General features: G+C 35.3%; 1 protein-coding gene across 5 annotated transcripts in view; it reads right to left on the reverse strand.

Moving 5' to 3' along the window:
- Positions 1-14,919, reverse strand: part of CACNA2D3 (calcium voltage-gated channel auxiliary subunit alpha2delta 3) — a 468,802-nt gene that overhangs the window by 36,286 nt on the left and 417,597 nt on the right. For all 5 annotated transcript variants that reach the window (XR_008821687.1, XR_008821689.1, XR_008821688.1 and 2 more), the window contains 4 exons: positions 11,831-11,892; positions 10,855-10,899; positions 4,707-4,769; positions 1,359-1,429 (listed from right to left, as the gene is read on the reverse strand). Coding sequence is in view for 2 of the 5 variants with exons in the window: in XM_056337957.1 (XP_056193932.1) it covers positions 1,359-1,429; positions 4,707-4,769; positions 10,855-10,899; positions 11,831-11,892 (241 nt within the window). In the remaining 3 variants the exon portion in view is untranslated. The remainder of the gene's footprint in view (positions 1-1,358; positions 1,430-4,706; positions 4,770-10,854; positions 10,900-11,830; positions 11,893-14,919) is intronic.

Here is a 14,919-nt window from a genome sequence, read left to right on the forward strand (position 1 = left end):
GGCTCCATTATCTGTAACTTGGAGCTTAAGATCAGCAAAATCTCAGGCCAATGATCCACGCCAAATTGGCACCTGCCACAGTTCATGTGGAATACTCAAGCCATGTAGACTTTGTTTTCTCAGTGGTGGTGCCTACTGCCATCAATTGTTCAATGGATATACTGTTTGAAATACTTTGCTAGGCAGGACAAAACAAATTGGGACAAATTAAAGCATTATCCCTTGATTTTGACTGTATGTTTTTGTTTGCATTAAATAAAATGCTTCATCTCTTGTGTAAACAGATCTTTTCATCATAGAACCCAGTCTATAAATATGTATTACTTCACTTCCTTTTACAACATATGTTAAGACTGTAGTGCTAAACACAAAAACATTGCCACCCTCAAAAACTACGATTTGGGATAATTCAGGGAGTGCTAGATCTTTCCATTTCAGGTCAGTCATTTACTGGGAGTGGTGTTCAGCTATAATGCTCAGAGGCGGCACGGAAAGCTTTCTGCTTTTAAGAGAGCTGGTTTACCAAGGAAGCACAGAAACCATCTGCTTTGAGAGCCTCTGTGTACACCCTCACATGTAATAACTAAATTCAGTGTTTGATGGGATCAGTGATATGTCTTCTTTTTATACTAGAAACACACAGGAAAATAAAGAGAAAAGTATAATATGGTCAGCACTTCCCTCATGCTGTATGAGGACAAAGGAGTAAGGAACAGTTCTTAGACCATATAAAAGCCATGAAGACTCCAGTGCTGAGTTACAAGTTAAAGGAGAAAGTTCTTTATTATTTCCCCAGGATGCATAATTTATTTCAAAGGACATCACAAAAAATCACTGTTAGTTTTTATTGTCATCGTGACAGTAAGACCAGGTCAATAGTCACAACAATGTTCAAAGGTGATTTAGCATGTGAATGAAAATGAATGACTGGCAGAACACTCTTTCCCTTTAACAGCAGGGCATTTTGCACTGCCTAGTTTGAGCAATCTCCAACTTCTAACAGGTTCAAATGTTTAACATTGATTGCATCAATGATTTGCTCTAGAGCCATCTAAACCCACTCAGTAGTAGATATGTCCCAATCCCCTTTCCGCTTGAGCACAGCAGGAACAGGAGGCACAGAGTTTTTAGCATTGTAGTCAAATAAACTGTTCTTTTAACAAGAAACTCACTGTAGGCTGTCTCCAATGCTCTTCACATTCAAAGTGTATGGCATTAGATCGTACAGAAAGAGATATAGATGAGGATCCAGCCACACTGCCAGCCTTGGCCTTCTTTTATACGACTTTGGCTTTGTTTTATTTCATTTTGTTGCTACAACATTTTTGTAAGAGACAGAAAGTTGAGTTAATTCTTACCTCTTGAAGGAGCCCATTGTTAGCAACTTGTTCATCACAGCCCCTTCAACCTCCCCAAAAAAGTAACCAGTCTGTAAAAGGGAAAATGCAAGAAATTACTAGAAGCATAGATAAATGCAATACAACACTGGATACAATTTGAAGTGGCATAATTCTAGGATCTGACAAGAGCAGCTTTGACAGTTACATAGATAGGTTTTCAGGACTACTGGCTACATAAAAAATGAAGAGGACTTCACAGACATGGCAAGTTATAGGGATTACATTTTTACCCCAAGCAGATGTGAGAGTTTAAATATATTGAGGTACATTATATAACATCTAATATCAGAAATAAAAGCCATCCAAACCGAAAGCTTGTAAAGAAAACACACTAATCTGATCACAAACCCTTGTGATTAAAATGTTACTCAAAAAAGATATAAACAGGTTGTGAGAGGATTTCATAAACAGTCATTAAAAAGCATTGTTTATAATTCCTGCATGACCTGTTTAAGGAGCTGGAACAGTACATTTCATCAATCCTATAAATTTTAACCCCATTCAGTCATTTCATACTTTAAACCACTCAGCCTGATGAATTACTCTTTTTGTCCTTGTTCAGTAGATGTGGACTAATAAAAATAAATCTCTGTTGAGAAAACAAACATTCATATTATGAATTTGGTACGTAATGTGGAAGTGACTCTATAATTCGCAGCCATTCAGATGACAGTGGAAAATCTTGCATGCACAGCATTTTTCTAGTTTCGGAAGACATTTTTTATTTTAGAGCCTCAACTCCCAGAAGGATTGGGTATGTTCTCTGCATTGTTTGAAGGGAGAAATCCCAAAATTTATGGGGGGGAAAGGGCACTACACTCTCAAATTGCATGGATTCCATAGGTTTTGTATGAACTAAACCCCAATTCCATTACATGGAACTTAGCTGACCTCAAGTATGCACCTGGGAGTTTGCAGGCAGAAAAGTTACAGCCCGAGCTAAAAAAAAAAAAAAGGCATTCCTCTACCTAAAAAGCAAGTATTGCCGTGCTTGGGGGGGGGGGGGGGGGGGGGGGGGGGGGGAGGTGTGTGTGTGTTGGATTTTTTTTTTTTTTTTTACTCAGGGGGAACTTGGAACATTTCCCAAAACATGTGGGTGTGTAAAGCCTCCTCAAAACAGAAGGAACATTTGTAGCTTGCGTAACTAAAAAGACTAGCTAGTCCTTAGCTGACTGATGAAGAAAGATTATCCCAACTATTGGAGAGGCAGTCAGTGTCAAAAAGCCCAAACCATAAATGACTAGTATAAACTTAGATAGTAATACACCTCATTTATCAAGTTGTGCTTCAGTTATAAAGACATTTCAGTGACAGTTCCCTCCACAAAAGCTCCATTTGTAAATGCTAGTTCTCCCCCCAAAGCAGTAACACCCAGATTATCATTATTTTTTAATACATCAGGATTTAATTGCAATTCAGATGAAGAATTACACTGTCCCTGAAGAAGATTCTTAGCACAGTTCAGGTTGGCTTTGGGAGGTGCGTAGAAAAACAGTGCTGAAGCAACCCCAAGCAGGCAATTGATAACACGTCATCCCACTTCCTTACCCCTTCTTTATCCACAATAAATATAGTGTATATATACATCAACAGTATATGTTTAATTGTATGTGTAATTATAATAATTTTACTATAGCGTTATGAAAACATAGAAGACAACTTTACTGTCCATTTTAGTCTTAGATCCATCATAACCAAAAAACTAGCCTAATTCTGGTCCAAAAGTTGTCCACACTATATTCTTCAGGGGAATATGTCATGGCTAGTACCTTTTACCAAAGGAAAAATCTCTTCCTAAACATGTTTATTAGCTATATGATAGTTGGCTACAGCCAGTCAGTTACACAAGTCACAATTAAGTACCTATGAATAATAACAATAACAATGGGGGGAAAATGAGACAAAAATGTTTTAAATTTATCAAGATTATTCTATTAATAAGTGTTTTCCTTAGGTCATTACTCAACTAAATAGAAAATACAGATTTGATACATAGATACAAGGGAAAAATCCCAAACAGCTGCTTCTAACATAATGCAGTTCATATTTAAGCAGCATTACATTTTTATTCATGTTATTTTTGGGGTACCTCCTCTATTCAGAACATGCTTGACATTCTAAAAGGATGGAAGCAATACATTTAATGAAGTAAAACAACAACAATCAATTGCAGTGCTCAGTGTTGCATGTAAGACGACATATCACGAAGAATGACTATTGCATGACAGTACAGCATGCTTAACTGTTAATGCTCTAGGAAACACTGGAAAGATAACAGTTTCAGAAAAGGTGTTTCTTCCTTGTTTATTACATGATAGTAGACTTTTCAAAGTCTTAACCAAAATGAAGTAAGGGAGAGAGGGATCATGAAGAAACATGCAATTTTGCTCTATGCAAAGGTGAAAAATATCTGTGTCTTTTTAATTTTGGAAGTGCCAGACTTCAGGTTGCAATAATCCAAGTTTTTAATTTAAAAGCAAAAAGCTCAGTTTGGCTTCTTTTTTGCCATTTGCTTCAAGATTTTATCTCCTCTCCAGTCACTCCTCCAAGTCACCAAGACCTCTTTCCAGTAGCTACTCCTCAGTAACCAACCTAGTCATAACATATAATTCACCCAAGGGCTAAGTAAGAGTAGATATTCCTATCCACATAAAAGAAATTCAACTTCAGACAATTCTGGCATAAATTGGGCATCATCCTGGCAGTTTTCTGGCAAAGTTAATGAGATTGGTGATGGTTCCTTCACAAGGTTTCCAGGATTGAGCAATTATACATTCATTTTTCAATAATTTTACATGGAAACAAAGGAAATTAATGTTTTGAATGGTGTTCTCATTAATCATGATTCTTGTCTCTGGTGCGATGCTGACTGCGTAGTTTTAATCCTTCATGACTGTATTCACTTCAGAAAACAAACTCCTCAACTAACAGCTCAGTAAAATTTCATTATCTCAAGTTTGAATGTAAAAGCTCTGTGTCCCCAGTGTCTTCCCTCCCTCCTCATCCTTTCATCATGGCAAAAATGCAACAGAGAACTTTTTTTTTTTTTTTTGTTGGGATAAAAACATCTTATGGAAGACAATTCTGTAACAAAAAAAGCCTTTTAAGAGAACATTTATAAGCTTGAGAGCAGACCCTGCCCCAATGGGAGGTAGAAACGAAGCTCCTGTGAGAAACAATTTAAATTCTTTGTTTAATTTAATGTTACTAATTCCTTAACATTTTAAGATAGTGGCCTATTTAGAAACCAGGTAATTTTATATCAATGTATTACATGAGAAGATTGAATAAAAATCTTTCACTTACTTGTCTATAGTCTTCAGACACTAAAATAAATCCATTGTTATCTATTAGGTAACAGTTTATTGCCTGAAAAATAATAAAAAACAATTTTAATTTTTTCATTTTAGGATACAGCAATAAGTGAATTACTTTAATTCCAAGTGACTTCTAAATGGGTGAATTCTTCAGGTTGCTATAATGGTACATAACTTCTAAGTGAATATAGTCTCAACTTATAGGATGTTATCTGATTTAATTTTTATGCATTTCCTTCATGCAAAACAAAACAAAGAGGTGTACAGAAAGGGAGGATATAAGATAATTATAAACATACGTAAAAAGGACAAGGTCAGTTCTTTTATAATCCATTATTAAAAGTTTTCCTTTTAACTAAGTTTGCAAAGGCATAGAACTTTGTTGCTCCTGATGGCTTCTCCTGTGTTTGGAAAAAACCATCAGCCCAATATCATTACCCTAATGATGTATTAATGAAAACACAGTGTCAGCCTGGAGGACCAACAGGGGACCAGGTAATATTTTTTAATTTGTTCATTGGGGGATGGGACCAGAAACTTCTGTAAGAGGCCCCACAGGTCTCCTAAAGCTTTTCAAATTGTGTTTTTAATTGGGAACTGGATTTAGAGGTAGGACTGTTAGCTTTTCATAGGTCAGCTGTATGAACTGTATAAAACAAGGTAAACCCAAATCAGTGCTTCCCTCCGTATATGTATGCGCTATTTTAACCTCAAGTGAATTACTTGCTACAGGCAAAGTTTTAATTACGGTGCTTCAGAGTTTAAACATAAGGTTCAACTCAAACCTTGATACAACTCAGTTTCTCTTCAGTATTGCCAAATACCTACCACAGCGTTAGATCTTTAATGTGGTTCTATTGTTGGTCTAAATCAGCATTTTGTCATTGTTTCTTGAATTTTCTGTGAAGTTTGTGTAAAAAAGAAAAAAAAAAAAAAAAAAAAAAGAGGATGTCTTCCAATACAGGAATCATGGCTTTGCTTTTAATTCAAAACCTTTCCTGCTGCAAATGAACTACACAGACGTGACAAAATATACTTTACACTCTGTAGATCCAGCAAAATCTGCTGTTTCAGAGAGGAAAGCAGTTCCAGGCAGTAGTAGTTGTGCAAGACGCTGTGAAAATGCAGTCTGATTGTTCAAGAGATGCTTAGGCATGTCTGATTCTCATTCTGGCCACTTAGTACTGTTCTGTGGGGCTGAAGGAGAGATTTGCAGTAATGATGCTTTGAAGTTTAGTTTTTAAAAAAGCAAAAGAAACCCAACTCAGGCAAAAGTATGGAATGGATGTCACTCCCAAACACATTTATTCTAATAGGGGAACCTAAGCTACAGATACCACCAGTGACAGAAAATTTGTCAAAAATTCGAAATAACTCATTTCCAACCTTTGATGTGCTAGAAAGCCACAAATTGGCAAATGTAATGTGAAAAGCTGATGATGCTGGCAAAGAATCGAGTGGAACTAATGTATTCAGAAGAGGCAGCTACTTAACCTCAATGGTGTGTGAAGGGTGGAATTTCAGAAGCAGACTGTAACACCAGAACACTGCTCTCCCCAAAGTCAATCATAAACCTCCCACTAACTTCATTAGAAGAGGAGCTAAATCAACAAAGAGCTCATTTGAGGATACACATTTGCAGTCCTCATGCATGAAGATTAATGTAAAGATATTGCTTTAGAAAAAATATTCCTCCACAACATAAAAAAAATAAGTAAAAGTAGTTATGCTGGATGAGTGTAGACTTAATTTCGTATGTTATGGATTACACACAGTTGGGAAAATAGCCTTGATTCATGAATTAGCGGCCATGTCTCAAATGTCTAAGCCATAGTTATTTACTAGCATTGATCAGAATTGTAAAAGATACTAAATTTTCTGCATTATTATAGGAAACAGGCAAAACGCAGTAAGTGGCATCGATCTTTTTGGAGGACTGTGAAGATATGAGGGTTTCTTATCTTATAAAAGGTTTCTAAAGGGTTAGATCCATTTTAGAAACACTAATAATGGAAAAAATATTCATTCAGGACCATACATACACCTGCTTGCCAGCAAGATAAATAACTTTCAATATTCAGCATTACATTAAAGAAATAGTTTGCAGCTTAAATTTAGCACAGGCAAAGCAGACAGGGTGCATCTACTTGTCCGATACATTAGCACATCTCAAGCAGAAGGTTTCAGATACAAGATTAACAGATGGGATACTAGCATTTCAATAGACTGAAATTTCAGAGCTGTATGAAAGAGGTTTAATTCACAATGTTTCTCAGATATTGGAAGTGAACTATACCCAGGTTTGCCCAAAGGTTCAAGTTCCGTGAACTTCAGATTTCAAGGGGAACATTCCATAGGTGGAGAGTCCCTGAGCTTGTAAAATAGAGTAGGCATGAAGTCCAGAATAAACACAGCAAGAATGTTGACTGAGGTCTGAGAACACATTTGAATTACAGTAACTTTGATCAAGTTCAAGTCCTCTCTGTGTTTTTCACGGCTCCAATATACAATAACAGTAACGGAATGTAATATGGGTTAAGAAACCAAAGTGAAAAAGAAAGAAAACAACATTAAAATACAATGTGAGACATCAGGAAAACAAGAAGAAACGAGCAAATTCACAGCTAAAAAAAAAAAAAAAAAAAAGGAATAAACCCTCCTAATTAATTGGATCTTTGTATTTTAGACTCAAAGGTACCACACAAACTCATCAGCTAATTCTCTGTTAAGACTACTGTGCCACTCTATTTGCATTAATACCTTAGTATTTCCTTTTAAATGCTTTAATTTATACCATAACTGTTCAGCAGGTATTTTCTTGCCATTGATAAAAGACAGCTGTGAAAGTTAACAGACTCAACAGAGGAGATATGATATTTGATTGAGTTCTATCAACAGTACATTTGGTCACTAAAAAAAAAAAAGTTTGGACTCTCTAAATCAAGGTTCACACTATTACTGAATTTCTTCATATGCATACATGGCTTCTGCTGGGTCAAGTGAAAGTACCCGAAAACACTTTAAACTTCTTGTGCTATTTTTGCTTATGGATGTAATAGTGAAAGAAGTTCTGCACAAATATTTAGCAAAATACGTGACTATTCTTATTAACTACCAATGTAATAGAAAAGAAAAGAGCAGATTATTTCTGGCTGTAACCTCTTGGAATCTTTATCAGTGTACATGCTTCTTAGCAAGGACAGAACAAAAACATTCTTGCATTAACAATAATATGTTTGTTTTGATGAAGTAGTTGGGTACTTTGCAGTAGAAGCATGTTTTACACAAGAAATTATGTAATATTGCTATTCTATCGCAAAGGCTATCGCAAATGAAGGAAGTAATCTCTGCCCAGTTTTTAATCCCAGAAGTGTGGTGGTTTAGGCTAAACAAGGAAGAGATTTTACACAGCACTCTAACTTTACTCCGACTGCCTGCAGTTATATTTCTCAAGCTGGTGAGCTATGACTGGAAACCCATTGATAAAAATATTTAAAGCTGCTGGAAACAAGTCAAGGTAAAGCTTGCACTGTAAGCCTATAGCAAGGTACAGTAAAGCAAGGCCACAAAACAGGTAATTAACAGTTCTACAGACCTTTTTCAATATATGTCTGATCACTCTTAGGAGAACGAGGCAATAAACATGAGCTCACCTTAAAATTGGTTAACTATCCAAATGACAGCCTGGAATTTGGGCTAAGTAAGGACTTTAACCCACATCTGTGTGGAATCTGCTTTGTTTTTCATTACTTCATATTTGGAAAAGTTTACTTAATGATTAAAATGATACAAGCTTTAAATGGAAGAGTCTGTAAGCTGTTACAGCTAGAAATGCAGAAGATATGTTGACTCATATGGTCCATTTCATTGCCAAAGATGGCATGATCATCAAGCCTTTGTGTTTTGGCTTACTGCAAATTTTATTTTCTATTATTTATTGCTACCTCTATCATCCAACTGTTAGATCTCAGGGTCCCAGTAGATGAATTATAGTTTGTTTTAAGTTTTGCTGATTTGGTGTGCTGAAGAAGTTAAATGTTCCACTCAGAACTGCTGATGTTTTAAGTTCTGCCTTTCTCCCTGGAACGGTTTTTGTGATCTGAATCTCATATTAATCAGACACATGTTTTAAAAAATGCTAAAACTGCACCTATCTCCTGGACTCACTTTTCAATAAAACACATCCCAATGTCACAGTATATGAGGTTGTGAAGTAGCATCCTAGAAGTGAGATTGCTAGGATTGATGATGTACCTCTTAAACTTTTTATAAATTGATTTCCACAAAATTAACAAACCCCCTAAAATAGTCTTTTTTCTTTAAATAACTAAATATACAATACAATAATGACACATGTTAGAAAGCACTTCTCAAACACATGAACTTTTTTTTGCCATGGTTATTTAAAGTTTTGAATTACCTATCCTCAGGAAAGCCCAACTCTACTAACTTTCATGACAGGAGACATCAAGTAGTACTTTGTGTAGTCATTCTGGTACAATTTTTTTATGTCCTGAACAAACTTAGTGCTGCACAACACAGAGCACACTCCAAATGAATTAATTATTGAATAGGCAGGAATACAATCAGGGTAGCAGTTCAGGTGGTGGAAGGTGTGGACGTTTCACTGCAGATACATAAAATAACACAGGACAAGCAGCACCTCAGTGATAAGACCTGGGAGTCTGTTTCAAATGCTGGGACAGTCAGAAAGAGACCTAAAAGGTGAGACTATAAGAAATATAGGAAGAAACAGCAGAGAAAGAGAAAAATAAAGACTTGTGGAATATCACAAATAATACAAGTAGTTTCCTGTTGCAAATATTAGTGACACAAACTTGTGAGAACTTGAAGATATTCAGAAGAAATGGCTTCACAGAAGAGAGATGAGAGGGAATTGTTTAAACACAAGAGTTTGCAGTGGTGGGAGTAACTGCTCAGTTTTCCATGATTTGCTGCGAGTCCCGTTTATCCTTTATTGAAAAGTATGTCAAAACTAATGCCGTGCTGACTGCTGACTCTTGGCCATACAGATAGCAGCTTTCCTGAAAACAACTAAGCATGTATAAAAAACCTGAATAAACTGTATAAAAACTTTATAACTATATGTAAAAAAAAAAAAAAGTTGTCTTACTTAAAAATAGATTGCAAAAACATTACATTAGCATGAATTATGTACGAGCATACAAACACACTCGTGTCTTTTATGTAAGTTTCGCAATAGTTCTTTTTGCTGCTGTATGAAAAGTACCATACAAACACAGCCTGTGGTTTTTATTTTCAGATGATGAATTCAGATTTTATCATACTTAAATTCATATAGCTTGTTCAAGCACAGTTTATCAGGTGATTCAGATCTCCTCAAACCATTCACTCAGTTTAGAGATTACACATTGACGTTATCAGTAATTGCTTTGTTCTCCTCCAAATTACTAACTATACATGATACAATATCTCAAACACAACTTTAATTTTCTAGAATCTTGCCTGTTTAATTCCTTCCCATATATCAATACAGTCTGTGCTCTACTAACCACTTTATAATTCATTTAACCTGCAATACATTGGTTGCTTAACCAAAACATCATATGGTATGATGTCAACTGCTTTCCAAACATCTATGCATACAATATTAAAAATCTAACAACTTTTTCTAACAAAATTTTTATCTAAGAAATTAAACTACATAAAAAGCTATTCAGTTACTTCATTAAGCTAAACTAAGGTTACTACTTTTTTTTTTTCTTCTTCCTGAAGTGCCATCAATATATTAGTCCTGCACAGATTCAGCTCTGGATTCATGTGTAAATATACTGTAAACATAAAAAAATAGCTTCTAAGATGAACAATAAAATAGTAAAAAAATGCCTTAAAACAGCTTCAAATTATTTCCAAAACTGGATTCACAAAGCACAAGTTACTACAACACATATTTGAAGTCAACCTTGTAATTAAATGGATGTTTGTAAGCAATCATAAAAAAAGTCTCACTATCTAAATAGTATAATATTTACAAGGTGATTCCAAATTACACCAGGACCTTATAAAGTACAATGAGATGTTCAAACTAAATTCATCGACTCTATGTTCTACTGCAGTAGAGGTATAAATGGAAAAAATACCTGTTAAATACTTACTTCATCATCACAACTTATAGCACATCGGCCATCGAGAGATGCACACTAGAGATATCAAAAATCAATAAAATATTTTAATTTCTCATTTGATTATTACAAGACATTTTAAAAACCCATATGAGCACAATTATAAAGAAGTTGATATTGATAACATTTTTATCTGACAGCAATTGTTCTTAAAATGACTAGAGAAGTTTAAAACCTTTTCACCAGTTCTGTTCTGCTCCTGTCTGCAGAGAAAGGGTGCATTTACACTCTAACAATTTCAACCGTTTTAAACCCCATCTCCCCCTCCATGTGTCAGAAGCTCGGAGACCGTTCACAGACAAGACTATATGATTTTCCAACAGGGTTGGGGTAGGACCTGCATTTTAGCACTTATTTTCTGAAACAGTATAGTTCCGATCTATTTTCAAAATATGGATGGCATCTCCTAATATGTAGCAAGATAATTATCCTCTTCAGTAAGTAGAAAATCTATATCCTGACATTTTAGGTATAGTTTGTTAAAGACTACAAATACCAACCATGATTCAGTAATCCAGTTTAGCCAGTTAACCTATGCAAAACTTCAGTTGCTCAATGTTAGTAGATAGATCCTAAGCAAGCTGCAAGGCCTAATTCTGCTGTCACTGAAAACAAATAAATATCACAATTTTTTTAGTGTATCTAATTTTTCTGAGGGAGAAAATCATCGTGACAGGCCAACAAATTAACCCCTTATGCATAGGGGCCTAAAATTACTAACCTTTCTACCCGTTTCCATGAATATAGGAATAAGCAACAGGTTTTGACCACTGAATTGGCTTTTTTGTAATAAAGAATTGAAATGTAAATCAGAAGAACTAGCCACTATGTATTTCAAATATGTTCTTTCTTTTCAATTGTTTTGTTTGCAACAAAAAAATTGCAGATCATCATCTGCACAGTTAGAAAGTGAATTCAATGACACAGAAAATGTCAATTTAAAATATACCTGTCTGCTTGCAGTCCAAAATTTCCGCTGGAAAAAATCAAGTTTCATCTGGATACCTACAGCTGGGAAAGACATAAATAACAAACAAACCAAAACCCAGTGTGTTTTATCTCTTGACAATAATGATTGTAAATTAATCAGAAGGAAAAACAGTCTTACAATAAAAAGGGAAAGTAAGCCCTAAAAAAAAAAAAACCAAAAACCACAACTACTTGAACTGAAGAGAGCACACAGTCATATTTTAAACCATTTACATTTTGGTTAAACATGAAGACATTGCTAATATAATGTGAAGAATGCACCAGGCAAACATCATTCAAACTACACATGTCCCCATAATTAACATAAAAGAACCACAAACTGAACACATTTATGTTCACATCTACCTCAAATTTATATTTTGCTTATACCAGTTTAACAGCTGTAGGAATACACACTATGTGTTTTGTGCTGAAATACCTGAAGATGTGTTGAAACACCATGAAAATGTTGGTTAACATTTCAAGTGATCATTTGTTTTTCAATCCCTTAACCCATAAAAAAATCAGTGGAACATAAGAAGCCTATTTCAAACATTAAAATCTTCTTTAAAAAATGAATTTAAGAGCATTATGTGCAATTATGTCAAATGAAAGTACATGACAAACATTACTGGTTTTCATTTTTTTCTTAAAGTATACTAATAATAATATGTAATTTTTTTAATTGTGATTCAAGACACTACTGGTGTAAGTTATATATTTCTCATAACCTCAGATGAGATTATGTTTGTCAGTGAACCTTTCTTCCAGCCTGGTCTGATGTTCCTTTCAGACCCATAGCTACACCATTTCTGTTTAACAGCAAGATAATGCACTGCTGTTTGCTTAAGCTCCCAAGGCAGTTGATTTTTCTGGTTTCACCTGCCTAAACTAAAGGAATGATAACGTATCTGTCTACCTGTGCTGAAAATTTCTGAACTAGCTTCCTTTTATTTAAAATATGTAATGAAGAATATGGCAGGAAGATAGGGACAGAGGGGCTAAAGACATCTGCTTTGGTTGTTCTTACCAGCTGTTGCTGCATCCCTGGACCATATCTGTTATGCTGCCACTCACTCACAGCACACCTTGTGCCAGGCTTCTCTGCAAAGGTGTTTCAGTGCTGTCCCTGTACCAAGTGATACTCTAGCTGCTCAATACAGCTTATCAATGGGTTCTAGTTAAATGCCCTACAGCTCCTTCCTGTCGGCTTAGAGGATACGTAATTGCTAGGGTAAAAAGAACGAACTCCACCCAAACGACTCATCTATAACCTCACTATACTATTCTCTGCACAAAAGCTAATTTTTAAAGCCTTGAAAGTCTGAAAAGCTAATTTCTAGCAAATTCATTGCTCCAATGTTTTGCTTAAAAACAAACAAAACTTTTTAAAAAATTAGTTGTTTTGGAAAAGTGAAGAAAAATTAATTTATTCATTCTTCCTCTAGGATCCACAGCAGGGATCATTTAAAAACATATTTACATCTAGATTATTGGTACTTTTGCGAACACACACATGCTGATGTCACGCATATATTTTATTTTGGGTTAACAGGTAGGAAAAAGTATGTGAAATGAAATCTGTAATGAACTGATACAATGGGATGTGAAATTACATACGGGATTTTCTTATTAATGCAGGTTATAAATAGTTTTCTGCCTTCTGTAACTCATGGATTATTTTTGCTTAAGACAGTAAGTAGACAAATCCAGTTCTCCTTTTGAATAAACTCTAGAGGAGACACTCTCCAGCTATATTTTATTATCTAGTAATTTATTTTATGGTCAATGAGAAGATGCTGTCTGACAGCTATGCAGCATATGGTTTCTTCATCTGCTGTTTGCCTTTAGGTTCCTTTCTAGCATGCAGGTGATCTGCACGTCCTACCTGCTTTTTCTGAGATGTAAGAAAACCACACACATTTTCAGGAGCTTCCCAGAATAAAATAATTTTGCTTCTGGATGCTATATCAGCATTTGAAATGTCCATCTCATACCACATTTCTCCCAGTCCATTTAAGCATGCAAGAACTAACGTAACACTACTTATATCAGTAAAAGTCTTCTTGATTTCAGCAAGCAAAGTTTATGCTTGTTTTCTGCATGTGAACGTTCCTGTTGAATTCCCTGAATCAAGCCACACACTTGACATCAAGATACACAAATAGGGACTTTGCTGAACCTTGCTTTGACTTTAAGAGTGTAAGACTCCAACCTGCAAAGAATATAAACTTTTGCAGACTTCAGATGGAATAAATAGTTTTCTGATCATGGAGGATCAGACTGCTTTTCCAACAGATACAGAATGAACAAGCTTTCTGAGCAATGAAAGATGGTATCTAAGGGAAACTTAGATATGGGCAAGAAATTGGTGTCTTTACTCTGCATTGGGAAAATGTAAATCCATAAAACTGTGTTGCGAATCTTTAAATGTTTCTGGGCTCTCAGTTTAAAGGTAACCTGACAGGACCTAATGGAGTCAACCTCACTTCTTAGCTGAGTCAGAGCTGTAAGCCAGTAGGCATTTTTCTCTGGGGAACAAAAGAATTAAAATATATAGACCCATGGACCTTCACCTAAATTATTTTATAACAGCATCTTCTGGCTAATCTGTTTTGAATGGCTGAGCTCCTGAAAAAACTGATTTTAAAAACTGTTTAGATTTTTAAAGATGCAGATTTTCAGAAGTGTTTAGACAGAATCGCTATTAATGCCTACTGCTTTACAAGGTTCTGTACCAAGGAGGTTCCTAATCTGTTTAACTGTTTCTATAAACCCTCCAAAATGCTTGTCTCCACCTCTCGACTCTCAGGTACCATACAAATTCTGTTCCTTGCTCATTCATAAACACTAATGATTTCAACCACCTGTATTTACTATAGAGTACCTCTCAACAAAAGAATTTTAAATACACCCTAAATATGGGTAAATTTCAGTATTCTTATTTTCTTGCAGAAGATGATGCATATAGGAAATGAACACCAGAGTTCCCACCAAGATCTCATGTGGAGAGTCACAACAGCAGGGTTTAGAGTAAAACACAGATCTGTGCTCTCCAAAGACTTGTTC

The sequence above is a fragment of the Falco biarmicus genome, chromosome 4 (assembly GCF_023638135.1).
Source record: "Falco biarmicus isolate bFalBia1 chromosome 4, bFalBia1.pri, whole genome shotgun sequence".
NCBI classification, from domain to species: Eukaryota; Metazoa; Chordata; class Aves; order Falconiformes; family Falconidae; genus Falco; species Falco biarmicus.